This window comes from Bombina bombina, chromosome 2, assembly GCF_027579735.1.
Source record: "Bombina bombina isolate aBomBom1 chromosome 2, aBomBom1.pri, whole genome shotgun sequence".
Taxonomy (NCBI): Eukaryota; Metazoa; Chordata; class Amphibia; order Anura; family Bombinatoridae; genus Bombina; species Bombina bombina.
In genome coordinates, this window is record NC_069500.1 from 752,724,626 (window position 1) to 752,736,765 (window position 12,140).

Genomic DNA, 12,140 nt, shown 5'->3' on the forward strand with positions numbered 1-12,140 from the left:
AATCAATACATTTGAGCATGCTTACTTTATCTATGTATTTATTACTTCCATCAAATATAAGGCTTATAATTTTAACAGTGGAATTCTGCATATAAACAACACCAAAATAGGCAAGTATCAAAAATTCTTATCAATACATAGGAGCAAGCTTACTTTATCTATGTGTTTATTACATGCATCAAATATAAGGCTTATAATTTTAAAGCTAGCAGATATAAAACAGGGATCTTGGTATCATTAAACCATAAAGGGAGCACAATTAAGCTCTTCATTTAACCCCTCTGGTTGTAATGAATTCATATTATAGATCCATTTGCACTCTGATCTAAGGAGTAGGTTGTCCCAGTCTTCCGCTCTCTCAGAGATATCAATTATAAGCCCATGAATCTAAGTCCCTCAACACTACTGTCATGACACTCATAAAAGTGACGTGCCACACCACTATCTTTAATTTTCTCACTGAGTATGTCCCTTCTATGTTCTTTTATACGTTCCCTAAACTCACGATAGGTTTTTCCTACATAGAGGTGAGGGCCCGAACAAGCTGCCATATAGATCACCCCTCACTCCTACAGGTGATTTGTCCTTTCTGTGTTGTTTACCTGCTGAGTCTGAAGCAAATCTACCTCTAAGAAGATGTTTGCACATTTTACATCTACCACATGCATAACATTTACTCCTCTTTTGTCGTTTACCCAGCCATCCGCTTGTGCCTTTATAATGGCTATGAACCAGTTTGTCCTTTAGGGAGGGGGCTCATCTAGCAGTTATAAGTGGGTATGTTCCCACAATTTTTTTAAGTTCATGATCAGCAGTGAGAATGTTCCAATGTTTAGTGAGTAGTGGTCTCACTTCCTCCCACCTATTGTTATAGGGGGTTATAAACCTAACCTCTGAGTTGACTTTTTGCTGGTAAAGCAACATTTGTCTGGGTGTATCTCTTGCCCTTTTATAGCCATAGTTAATGACCTTCTGTGAATACCCTCTTGATTTAAATCTAGTTTTTAGATCATCTGAAATAATCTTAAAACTAGTTTCAGACGAGCAGTTCCTTTTTTGTCGCAGGAATTGCCCTATTGGTATAGCATTAATTTGATGTCTAGGGTGATAACTGTTGGCCTCTAATAGTGTATTTGCTGATGTGTCCTTACGATATGTTTCTGTGCATAGATTATCACCTATCCTAGTCATTTTTAAATCAAGAAAGGACAGGGAGTCATAGCTCCATTCATAGGTAAACTTAAGGTTCCAATTATTAGAGTTCAGATGTGCCATGAATTTGGAGAGACTTTCAGGAGTCCCTTCCCATAGCATCAGCACGTTGTCAATAAAATGAATCCACAGTGCGATAGACTCTCCAAATTCATCTTCCACATCCGGTACCCAGTGTAATGACGTTTGTTAAAATGGTAGAAAAACAAGCATACAAATTAAATAAGCACAAGATAAAAGATCAGCACTGGATGACTTAATTAATGACCAGGAAATTGTCATTAAGCCACCTGACAAGGACGACAATGTGGTGATAATGAATGATAAGGATTATAAAATTGAATGTATGAGACAATTGCCAAATAACATTCAATATGAAAGACTTAAAACTAATCTCACCTATATGTATATAAAGATGAATTGGATCAAACCCTTCAGTCAGCCTTCTATGAAGGTCTGATAAATAAAAAAGAACTTGAATTTATGTCAGTAAAATATCCAGTGATACCTACGTTTTACACTTCACCTAAAATTCATAAAAATAAGACACCCCCACCCAGGAGACTGATTGTATCGGGGATGGAGGGGCCTTACTGAAGGGGTGACTAAATATATTGATTGGTGCCTCCAACCTTTCTTAACATCCCTATCATCTTATGTTAAGGATACAACAGAACTTCTTAAAAAAATTGGATGGTGTTGTTTTATTGCCAGGGACAATCCTTGTGTCAATTGATGTAGAAGGATTATATTCGTCCATCCCCATGAGAAAGGATTACTGGCAATGAAAGAATACCTTACCCAAAGGGGGAGTAGATTTGATCAACACAATGACCTGCTGATTAAACTGTTGGAATTTGTGTTAAACAGAAATCATTTTAAATTTGATGGGAAATTCTACAGACCACTAATGGGTACAGCCATGGGGGCCTGTTGTGCCCCCACCTATGCGTGCTTATATCTAGGTAGATGGGAGACACAAACCATTTCGGATGTGGAAGATGAATTTGGAGAGTCTATCGCACTGTGGATTCATTTTATTGACAACGTGCTAATGCTATGGGAAGGGACTCCTGAAAATCTCTCCAAATTCATGGCACATCTGAACTCTAATAATTGGAACCTTAAGTTTACCTATGAATGGAGCTATGACTCCCTGTCCTTTCTTGATTTAAAAATGACTAGGATAGGTGATAATCTATGCACAGAAACATATCGTAAGGACACATCAGCAAATACACTATTAGAGGCCAACAGTTATCACCCTAGACATCAAATTAATGCTATACCAATAGGGCAATTCCTGCGACAAAAAAGGAACTGCTCGTCTGAAACTAGTTTTAAGATTATTTCAGATGATCTAAAAACTAGATTTAAATCAAGAGGGTATTCACAGAAGGTCATTAACTATGGCTATAAAAGGGCAAGAGATACACCCAGACAAATGTTGCTTTACCAGCAAAAAGTCAACTCAGAGGTTAGGTTTATAACCCCCTATAACAATAGGTGGGAGGAAGTGAGACCACTACTCACTAAACATTGGAACATTCTCACTGCTGATCATGAACTTAAAAAAATTGTGGGAACATACCCACTTATAACTGCTAGATGAGCCCCCTCCCTAAAGGACAAACTGGTTCATAGCCATTATAAAGGCACAAGCGGATGGCTGGGGTAAACGACAAAAGAGGAGTAAATGTTATGCATGTGGTAGATGTAAAATGTGCAAACATCTTCTTAGAGGTAGATTTGCTTCAGACTCAGCAGGTAAACAACACAGAAAGGACAAATCACCTGTAGGAGTGAGGGGTGATCTATATGGCAGCTTGTTCGGGCCCTCACCTCTATGTAGGAAAAACCTATCGTGAGTTTAGGGAACGTATAAAGGAACATAGAAGGGACATACTCAGTGAGAAAATTAAAGATAGTGGTGTGGCACGTCACTTTTATGAGTGTCATGACAGTAGTGTTGAGGGACTTAGATTCATGGGCTTAGAATTGATATCTCTGTGAGAGCGGAAGACTGGGACAACCTACTCCTTAGATCAGAGTGCAAATGGATCTATAATATGAATTCATTACAACCAGAGGGGTTAAATGAAGAGCTTAATTGTGCTCCCTTTATGGTTTAATGATACCAAGATCCCTGTTTTATATCTGCTAGCTTTAAAATTATAAGCCTTATATTTGATGCATGTAATAAACACATAGATAAAGTAAGCTTGCTCCTATGTATTGATAAGAATTTTTGATACTTGCCTATTTTGGTGTTGTTTATATGCAGAATTCCACTGTTAAAATTATAAGCCTTATATTTGATGGAAGTAATAAATACATAGATAAAGTAAGCATGCTCAAATGTATTGATTAGAATTTTTGACTTGCAAAATTGTGTTACTTGCTTATGTTGGTGTTGTATAGATGCAGAATCCTACTGTTAAAATTTTGAATTGGGGGTTGCCATTCTCGACCACTGTGATTGTATTTAAACAGTTAATATTATGGTACTACACTTAAGGCAATTGAGAGTTAATACCCCCATGGCATGTATAAATAAAGGCAAATGGATGATAGACATCAACTTGTCATACCTGATTAAGCCCTGAGAGTGATCAGCTGTGGGGTGAAACGCGTGTAGCTGGAAGCTGGATAGACACACTATGAGCAACTAAATAGTGTGTACATTTTCTGATCACTGAGCCAATTCCTCTCCACTGATTGAAGGGATACTTTCTACTGGAACTGTATTTGTACCAATATTCATACAACACGAATTTGCATCATGTTTTTCTTGATTATAGGACACCAGTCTTGGAAAAAAGCAGCAGCAACACCCAGCCAGTGACATCACAAATTAGAGGCGTACACACAGAGTCAGTGTGGTTTGGAAAAACCGGTCCTGGCTTAAGGGGTAAGAAGACCTGCATATTAACATATACCAAGTCAGAGCTGGTGAGTCCCTGCGGAAGATCTGGTGGTCCGGTGAGCTTGGTCTCTAGGAGGACCGCTGGTCTGTTTACATGCTGCAGTGATTTATACTGTGAATTCCCTGTACCTAAGAAGAGAGGCTTACTTAGCCCTGTTTTGTTATGAACTGCAACATGTTGTGAATACATTGCTCACTATTCCAGGTGGAACTTTAACACATTGCTGATTACGTTGTACCACATCACGTGGCTATGATATATTTTAGGTTGCATATCCCTTATATAGGCTCAGTTGAATGTGTTTGTTTTTTATTGCCCTAATAAATATTAATTTATCTCAATATGAGTGTGATGTATACGCCGATTTGTTCTTTAAGGGACGGTGTCTGTACTTTTGTATTTGATTGGCTTAATAGGGGGTTGCAGGATTAGGTTTATTGTTAGTGAGCTTTTTGATCAATTTAATTATTTTTAAACTTCCTGTACCAGGATCACCACAATTAATTATACAAGTGGTGCCCTGTCCCTAGCCACCCATATCCTCACTCTCCAATAACCGATAATAATATAATATATAACCTTCCACTAATATTGACACCCTTGGTAAATATGAGCAAAAAAGTCTGTGAAAATTTGTCTTTATTGTTTAACCTTTTTGTTCACAAAAACACAAAAATACTCTGCTCTCATGGATATCAAGCAATTGCAAACACACAGGTTAATATTTGTTAAACATGTGTGGCACAATTATTGGCACCCCTATGAATTCACATGAGAAAAATATATTTGAAGTATATTCCTATTGATATTTTACACTTAGTACACCTGGGTGACTAGCAGCAGGACATTGCTCAACCATAACTTCCTGTTTCACAGGGGTATAAGTATGAGGTAACACATAGGCCAAATTCCGTTAGCCATTCATCACTATGGGTAAGACCAAGGAATATAGCTGTGATGTGTGGCAAACAGTTGTTGAGATTCTCAAAATGGGAATTAACTATAAGAAAATAGCAAAAGAGTTGAAAATGCCCATTTCCATCAGGGCAATATTTAAGAAGTTCCAGTCAATTGTAAATGTTATGAATCAACCTGGAAGTGTCTATATTGTCTCAACGCACTGTGAAGAGGATGGTTCAAGTGGCCAAAGAATCTCCAAGGATCACAGATGGAGAATTGCAGAAGTTAATTGCATCTTGGGGTCAGAAAGTCTCCAAAACTACAATCTGACATTGCCTACGTCACCACAAGTTGTTTGGAAGGCTTTCAAGAAAAAAACCTCTACTCTCATCCAAAAACAACTCAAGCATCTTCAGTTTGCCAGACACTACTAGAACTTCATCAGGTTCTATGGTCAGATGAAACCAAAATAGAGCTTTTTGGTAATTAACACCAGAGGTGGATTTGGCGCACACAGAGAGGTAGCCATATGGAAAAGTTCCTCATGCCCACAGTTAAATATGGTTGTGGCTTTTTAATGTGTTGGGGCTGTTTTTTTTGCCAGAGGACCTGGACATTTTGTTAGGATACATGGCATCATGGACTCTATCAAATATCAACAGATATTAAATAAACACCTGACTCCCTCTGCCAGAAAGCTTAAAATGTGCCGTGGTTGGATCTTCCAGCAGGACAATGATCCAAAACATACATCAAAATTAACACAAAAATAGTTTACTGACCACAAAATCAAGGTCCTGCCATGGCCATCCTTGAACCCCATAAAAAACATGTGGGGTGAACTGAAGAGGAGAGTAAATTTAGGGATCTGGAGAGATTCTGTATGGAGGAATAGTCTCAGATCCCTTGCCATGTATCCTCCAACCTCATCAGTCATTATAGGAGAAAACTCAGAGCTGTTATCTTGGCAAAGGGAGGTAGCACAAAGTATTGACTAAAAGGGTGCCAATAATTGTGCTACACATATATTTAACAAAGATATTTATTTTTATTTTTTTGGGGATAAACCTGTGTTGTGTTTGCAATTGTTTGATATCCATGAGAGCAGAGTATATTTGTGTATTTTTTTTTAACAAAAGATCAAAAGTTTAAACAATAAAGACAATTTTTCACAGCCTTCTTTGCTCATATTTATCAAGGGTGCTGATATTAGTGGAGGGCACTGTATATATATATTATCATGTTTAAATAGTGCTCTTTCAAATGTATTAGAGAAGTTTTTGAGTTCAGTGTCCCTTGTTGCATAGTTGTTAGCTACTATATATTGTACATACAGTGCCTGCTCTCACCACAAACTGTGCTCGATGATCTATCAAGATTATCTCTAACATCTTGTAAGAATTTTAGAAAGACTAAATCTACCTTACAGTATAAGGTCTACAAACAAACTGCCTGGGAGTTTCTGATCATTGTGCCTTTAGTTTTTACCCACTAGTTGTTTGCTAGACTTCCTTGTATCTTATACCCTTAACTATTTCCTTCCTGATGACCTGCAATCTATCCCTGTTACTCCGTCTGTGACACCCCCCCCAACCAGTTCAGAGCAGAGGCATAAGTAGAAAACACAGGGCCCAGGTGCAAGAATCTAAGAAGGGCCCCCCGCCCCACCATAAAAAAACTTGAATTTGACACATTTATTTATTTATTTATTTATTTATTTATTTACATTTAACACAGAAAAAAATAATTAGATTACATGTCTGCAAAAGAAGGTACCCTATGCCCACAGTCTGTGAGATGGTCTGACCCCCTATTACTGTAGTGTATATAGTGACACTGTTTAACCCACCAGTACTGTATATGAGTTAGTAACTCAGTCTGTAATCTGCCAGTGAGATGGCTGGCGTGACCCTGCCCGCCCCAGTACTTTATAAAGTGACCACAGTAGTCAGTGACATGGTCCAGCCCCCCCCTCCTCCCGTACTGTATATTAGGGTTGCCACCCGTCCCTTAAAATACAGAACACTTTTAAGTTACACATGCTGCAGGGAGGAATATTAATAGTGCTGTCCAGGAACACAATACATGTTCCTCCCTGCACGTGTCCAGGAAAACATGGCTGAGGTGGCAACCCTAACTGTATATAGTGGTACTGTATAGACTGACACTGTTTACCCCCTGCCCCCCCCCATGCTGTTGTAACAAGGTCTGTAATTTGCTGGTTCCACAAACGCACACACACATACATGCATAAATACACACACACACACATACATGCATAAATACACGCACAGCCACATACATACACACATACACGCACACATAAACACCAATGGGTAAAATGGAAACACTAACCCCTGTAGTCAGAGACACTAGTGAAGCATCACATCACACTCACATGATATCAGTGCAGGCAGTGGCAGGTCAACGTTTTTTTATTATTTATTTATTTTATTATTTTTTTTAAGCTGGGCTCCCACCCTTTAGGGACCCAGTCGCAGTTGTGACTACTGCACCCCCTGTAGTTTCGTTCCTGGTTCAGAGTCTGTCCCACTCTGGGCTTGGAGGGTCTTCCCCTATCTTTCCTATATGCATTTGCACACATCATAGAGTGTTTTGCCGCCTTCTTTTCTAACCCTTTATCCTCTATTAAAGGGACAGTAAACACACTGTAATTACAAGATTTTTTGCAAGAATGTTCTTAAGAGTTGAAGAAAAAAAAAACCCTATACTATTTTGAGCATGTATGTTTTTTGAAAATTATTAGCACCTTGCAGGCTGCAGTTGTTATTCACTATTCAAACTCTACCCACCATTTTCCTCATTTGGAGTAGTTAATCCTGAGTTTATACTGATGGTGCAGACCATGCTTGTCCTGTCCGTTTGTTAGCAACATCTCCATTGTTTTGCAGTTGATTTTCTTATATCTGCTGAAGCCAGCTAGGAACAGATTTGCAGCAAGGTTAGGCTTGTGAAGTCAACTATGTGCACTTCCAGTTCTCAGAATTGGAAAACCCACAAGTTTTAGACTTAAAGGGATATAAACCAAAGCATTTTTCTTCATGATTCAGATAGAGCATGCAATATTAAACAACTTTTCAATTTATGTCTAATCTAATTTGCTTTATTCTTTTGCTATCCTTTGTACAAAAGCATACATTGATAAGCTCAGGAAGAGCAATGCACTACGGGGAGCTAGATGCTGATTGGTGGTTGGTGTTGCACATATATGATACTTTTCATTGGCTCACCTGATGTGTTCACCTAGCTCCCAGTATTGCATTGCTTCAGCTTTAAAAGATAATGCCAAGAGAATGAAGCTAATTTGATAATAGAAGTAAATTGGAAAGTTGTTTAAAATTGTATGTTGTATTTGAATAATAAAAGAAAAACTGTGGGATTGATGTCCCTTTAAATGACAGGAAAAGGGTGCAAGAAAAATAAAGCATATTGTAAATGTGTTTTTACTGCACACAATGAAACATTTTATATTACATTCTCAGTGTGTTTCATGACCTTTTAAAGAGACAGTAAGCACCTTGAAATAACAACACATTTTTAAAACAAAAGAACAGCCTTTTTACTGCAATTGTTGTTTAATAGCCTAACTCTATCCACCATTTACCTTATTTGGAGGAGCCAATCTGGTCTTTAGTCTGCAGACAAGGCTAGCCACGGTCATAATATTAGTATAAAGTGCATTGTTTTGCAGTTGAAAAATCCAGTTAGGGAAATATATATGTAGCAGGGTTAGCCTTGAGAAGTCAACAGTGTGCTTTTTTAAATTCTTATATGGAAAAAATAGGGCAAAATGAATAATGAAAAGGTAAATTACAAAATTATAACTAAACTTTTTTTTTTTATTATTTAAAAATCTCATGGTGTTTACTGATCCTTTAAGTCACTCCCACTTCCTGGTAGTATACTTTTCGCTATTTTTTTTTTTTTTTTTTTTTCTTGTGCCCATATCTTTCACTCACTCCTTTTTTTTTTTTTTTTTCCCTCAGGTGCGTTATGTTTCAGACTTCTTCAAAGTCAGACCACCTCTTCAGTGTAGTGGGGACCCGCTTGAGAGTAAACCAAGCCTCCAGCTCTGCGAATCTGATCAGAATCACTTTGGATACCTGGCAGGATCCTGAGACATAACTCCTGACCTCTCTCTCTCTGTCCCTTTTGCATTGTATAAAAGACATATATTATGGGACTCCATTCTTCAGAGGTTACCTTGCAGGCTGCTTTCAGGAGCTCTAAGGACTAAATGGTCAGGTTTCTACAGACTGAAATTTGATCAACCTATTTTTTTTTCTTTCAAGCACAAAAACCAAAGTAATTTTTTTTAACTTAAGTTTATGTGGCAGAGTGAGGCTGTATTTTGCACATGGCGTATGTATGTGAATGTCTGTTATGATAAGCTGTCTTCTCTTATATGCAGGGTATTTGTAATTGGGTGTTTTTCTGTTTGCTGGTTTTGTATCATTGGGTAAGATTGTGTTTGTATGTCCCTGGGTATGCATTTAAGTCTGTGCCAGTCTGACCTGGCATGCATGGGTGTCTGACACTGAGCGCCAGTGTTTATGCCTCCCACCACATTGTGTGGCCCTCTGTGTGTGACTTGGATTGTTTATTTTCGGCTATTCTATTGTTGTGTTTTCTGTTTTTGTGTTTCTATGATGGATCATTTGTACCTGTGTCTCAATATCAGTCTGTGTGCCAGTGATTGTGTGTGTTCCTGCCAACTATTATGCCTATTCCAAACTGGCATTGTGGAAGTGTTTCAAAGTGTCAGTTTGGTTTAATAACGGCCTCAATGGTTTCTGGAACTTATCAGTACCCTAATGACCAGCAGAAGACAGCATTTAACATTGGATGGATAAGGACATCCCCTGTACCTTTTTCGTTCCATCTCAAAGCTTATTTTTAACCTGTCCACTAGCTAACTTTCCTGCACCCTACAGATGTTGGAAGGAGATGGGATCTGTTATGTATACTTCAAATGATGCTGTATATACTTCGGCTAAGTGTGTTTTGCCCTGTCTCCAGACATCCAAAGGGTTAAGTGGAGATCCTAATGAGTTTCAGCAAGTGCATTAATGGGAGTTTATGGAATTACCACCTCCCAAATACTTTGTATATAATATGAGTTTATTGGGTTTTACTGTGTATGTATCGTGACGAGCCTGTGTGCTGTTAACCCTTTACCCCCCCCCCTCTTGCACAGAATAAAGGGGATTAGCAATATAGCACCGTGCAGATTATGATATGGGTTTCCTATCACAAATTTAAAAGAATAATCTTTCACTAAATCTGAATTTTAAAAGTGTGGCACTGGGGAAAATAAAAAATCATGTAAAACTATAACCCACTACCAGTGACACCAAGAGTTTAGCACACAGGCTCAAGATATCTAAACCAAATCATCTTTTTATGTAAAAAAAGAAAAAAAAAAAGAAATATTTTTTATTTGTATAAAATAGAATAAACTAAGAGCTGGTGTTGGTGGGAGGTGAAACGACCCCCACTAACCTTCTCTCTCTCTCTCATTATTTCTCTTCATTTAATATGTGTGACTGAGTAAATATAGTGCCACGCAGTTAGCTCTGCTTCAAGAGATGCCGTGATTCAAAGCAGGGCAGAAGAGGATACATCGGAAAATATCTTCCTGGCATTTAATGCCCTGCAAACTTCTGTGCCATTGGAATTCTTTCAAGGGACGGTAAACACTTTTTTCAGATTTTCTAGAAATGCTCGATTGTGTGTTGTAAAGCTGCAATTGATCTCATTATTTATTTTGTCCCCTTTTCCTGTAATTTGTCTGAAAATTGTGAATGTTCACATGATAGGTTTCACAAGCCTAACATTGCCACATATATGTCTGCAGTTTTCTGCTAATAACACAGTAACAGTGGTTTTTGACCATAGAATAACTACTGCAAGAAAAAAGCTTCGATAACGTTCAGACTCTGCTGGATGGAAAGGTTGAAAATAAAATGTGCATTTCAGTTTTAAATACAATTATTACAATATACTTTTGTTAGCAGAACTGCTTCTAGTAAAAGTTTTTTTTTGTTTTTCAGCAGAATACGCACATATGCTGTGAAGGCCTGTGCACTAACATTCAAACACTGCACCTTCTCAGGGAGTGAAACACAAATTAAGTCTTCACAGGCAAAGTGCACACCACTGCCAACTCTGGTGCATGGGCCCTCACAGCATATGTGCGTATGATGCTGAAAAACAGTAATGACTTTTACTAGAAGCCTTTTTGATAATGGAAATATATTGCAAAAATTATTCTATTTAACCCACACACATTTCAATTTGGACAATTCATATAACAGCCTGCAAAGCCTTGCTGTGCAGTGCTTTATGGGATAGAGGTTACCACTCAAACAAAATACTTTTTTTTAATTTTTTTTACAGCTTTTATGCTCAGGTGATATCCATATCTGAACAGGAATGCAGTCTTCCCTGAAATTCTGATGGGCTGTGCAGCCCCTCCCTCGCCCCCCCCCCCCCACCCTTCCTGTCACCTCAGGGCCAAAAAAAGAGATTTCCCCCACCACTAAACACACATGCACTAAATAGTTCATATCCCATTCATGATGGAGTTATAAGCTACGTTGGCTGGTCCCGTATTATTATGGAAGGCTGCTTTGAAGAATTAGCTGCATCTCTGGTTTTTCTAGCTAGGTTGAAAACTCCTGTCATAATTCTTTTTTCAAAGACAATTATTGCTGTAGCAGGACTAGTGTGATTTTCTTTATTAGGTGCCTCCCTTTTCACTTGTTTACATTTATTAGAGATCCAAAGACAGATTGATCCAACTTCTGTATTCTTACAGCTAGTTTGGGTTTGTTGTGTTAGATTTTAAAGGGATATTGAACAATAAATACATGTGAAATATAATGATGTATTCAAAGCAAAGATTAGCCTTAGAATAATATGTAGATGTATTTTTATAATTATTTCAGTCGTTTATTGAATATATAAGTGTAAAGGTTTTGTTTCTATGAAGTAATAGGTGCCGTTCTATCAGACTTAGCAAACCTTTTCCCCATCATCACATTCCAATCCCAGCACGTCACAAATTACTATCTGCCT

General features: G+C 38.0%; 1 protein-coding gene across 1 annotated transcript in view; it reads left to right on the forward strand.

Moving 5' to 3' along the window:
• PLPP2 (phospholipid phosphatase 2) overlaps nucleotides 1-10,579 on the forward strand; it is a 46,869-nt gene extending 36,290 nt beyond the window's left edge. Inside the window, exon 6 of the mRNA XM_053702854.1 lies at nucleotides 9,047-10,579. Coding sequence (XP_053558829.1) covers nucleotides 9,047-9,178 — 132 coding nt within the window. The 3' untranslated portion in view covers nucleotides 9,179-10,579. The remainder of the gene's footprint in view (nucleotides 1-9,046) is intronic.
• The last annotated feature ends 1,561 nt before the right edge of the window (nucleotides 10,580-12,140 follow it).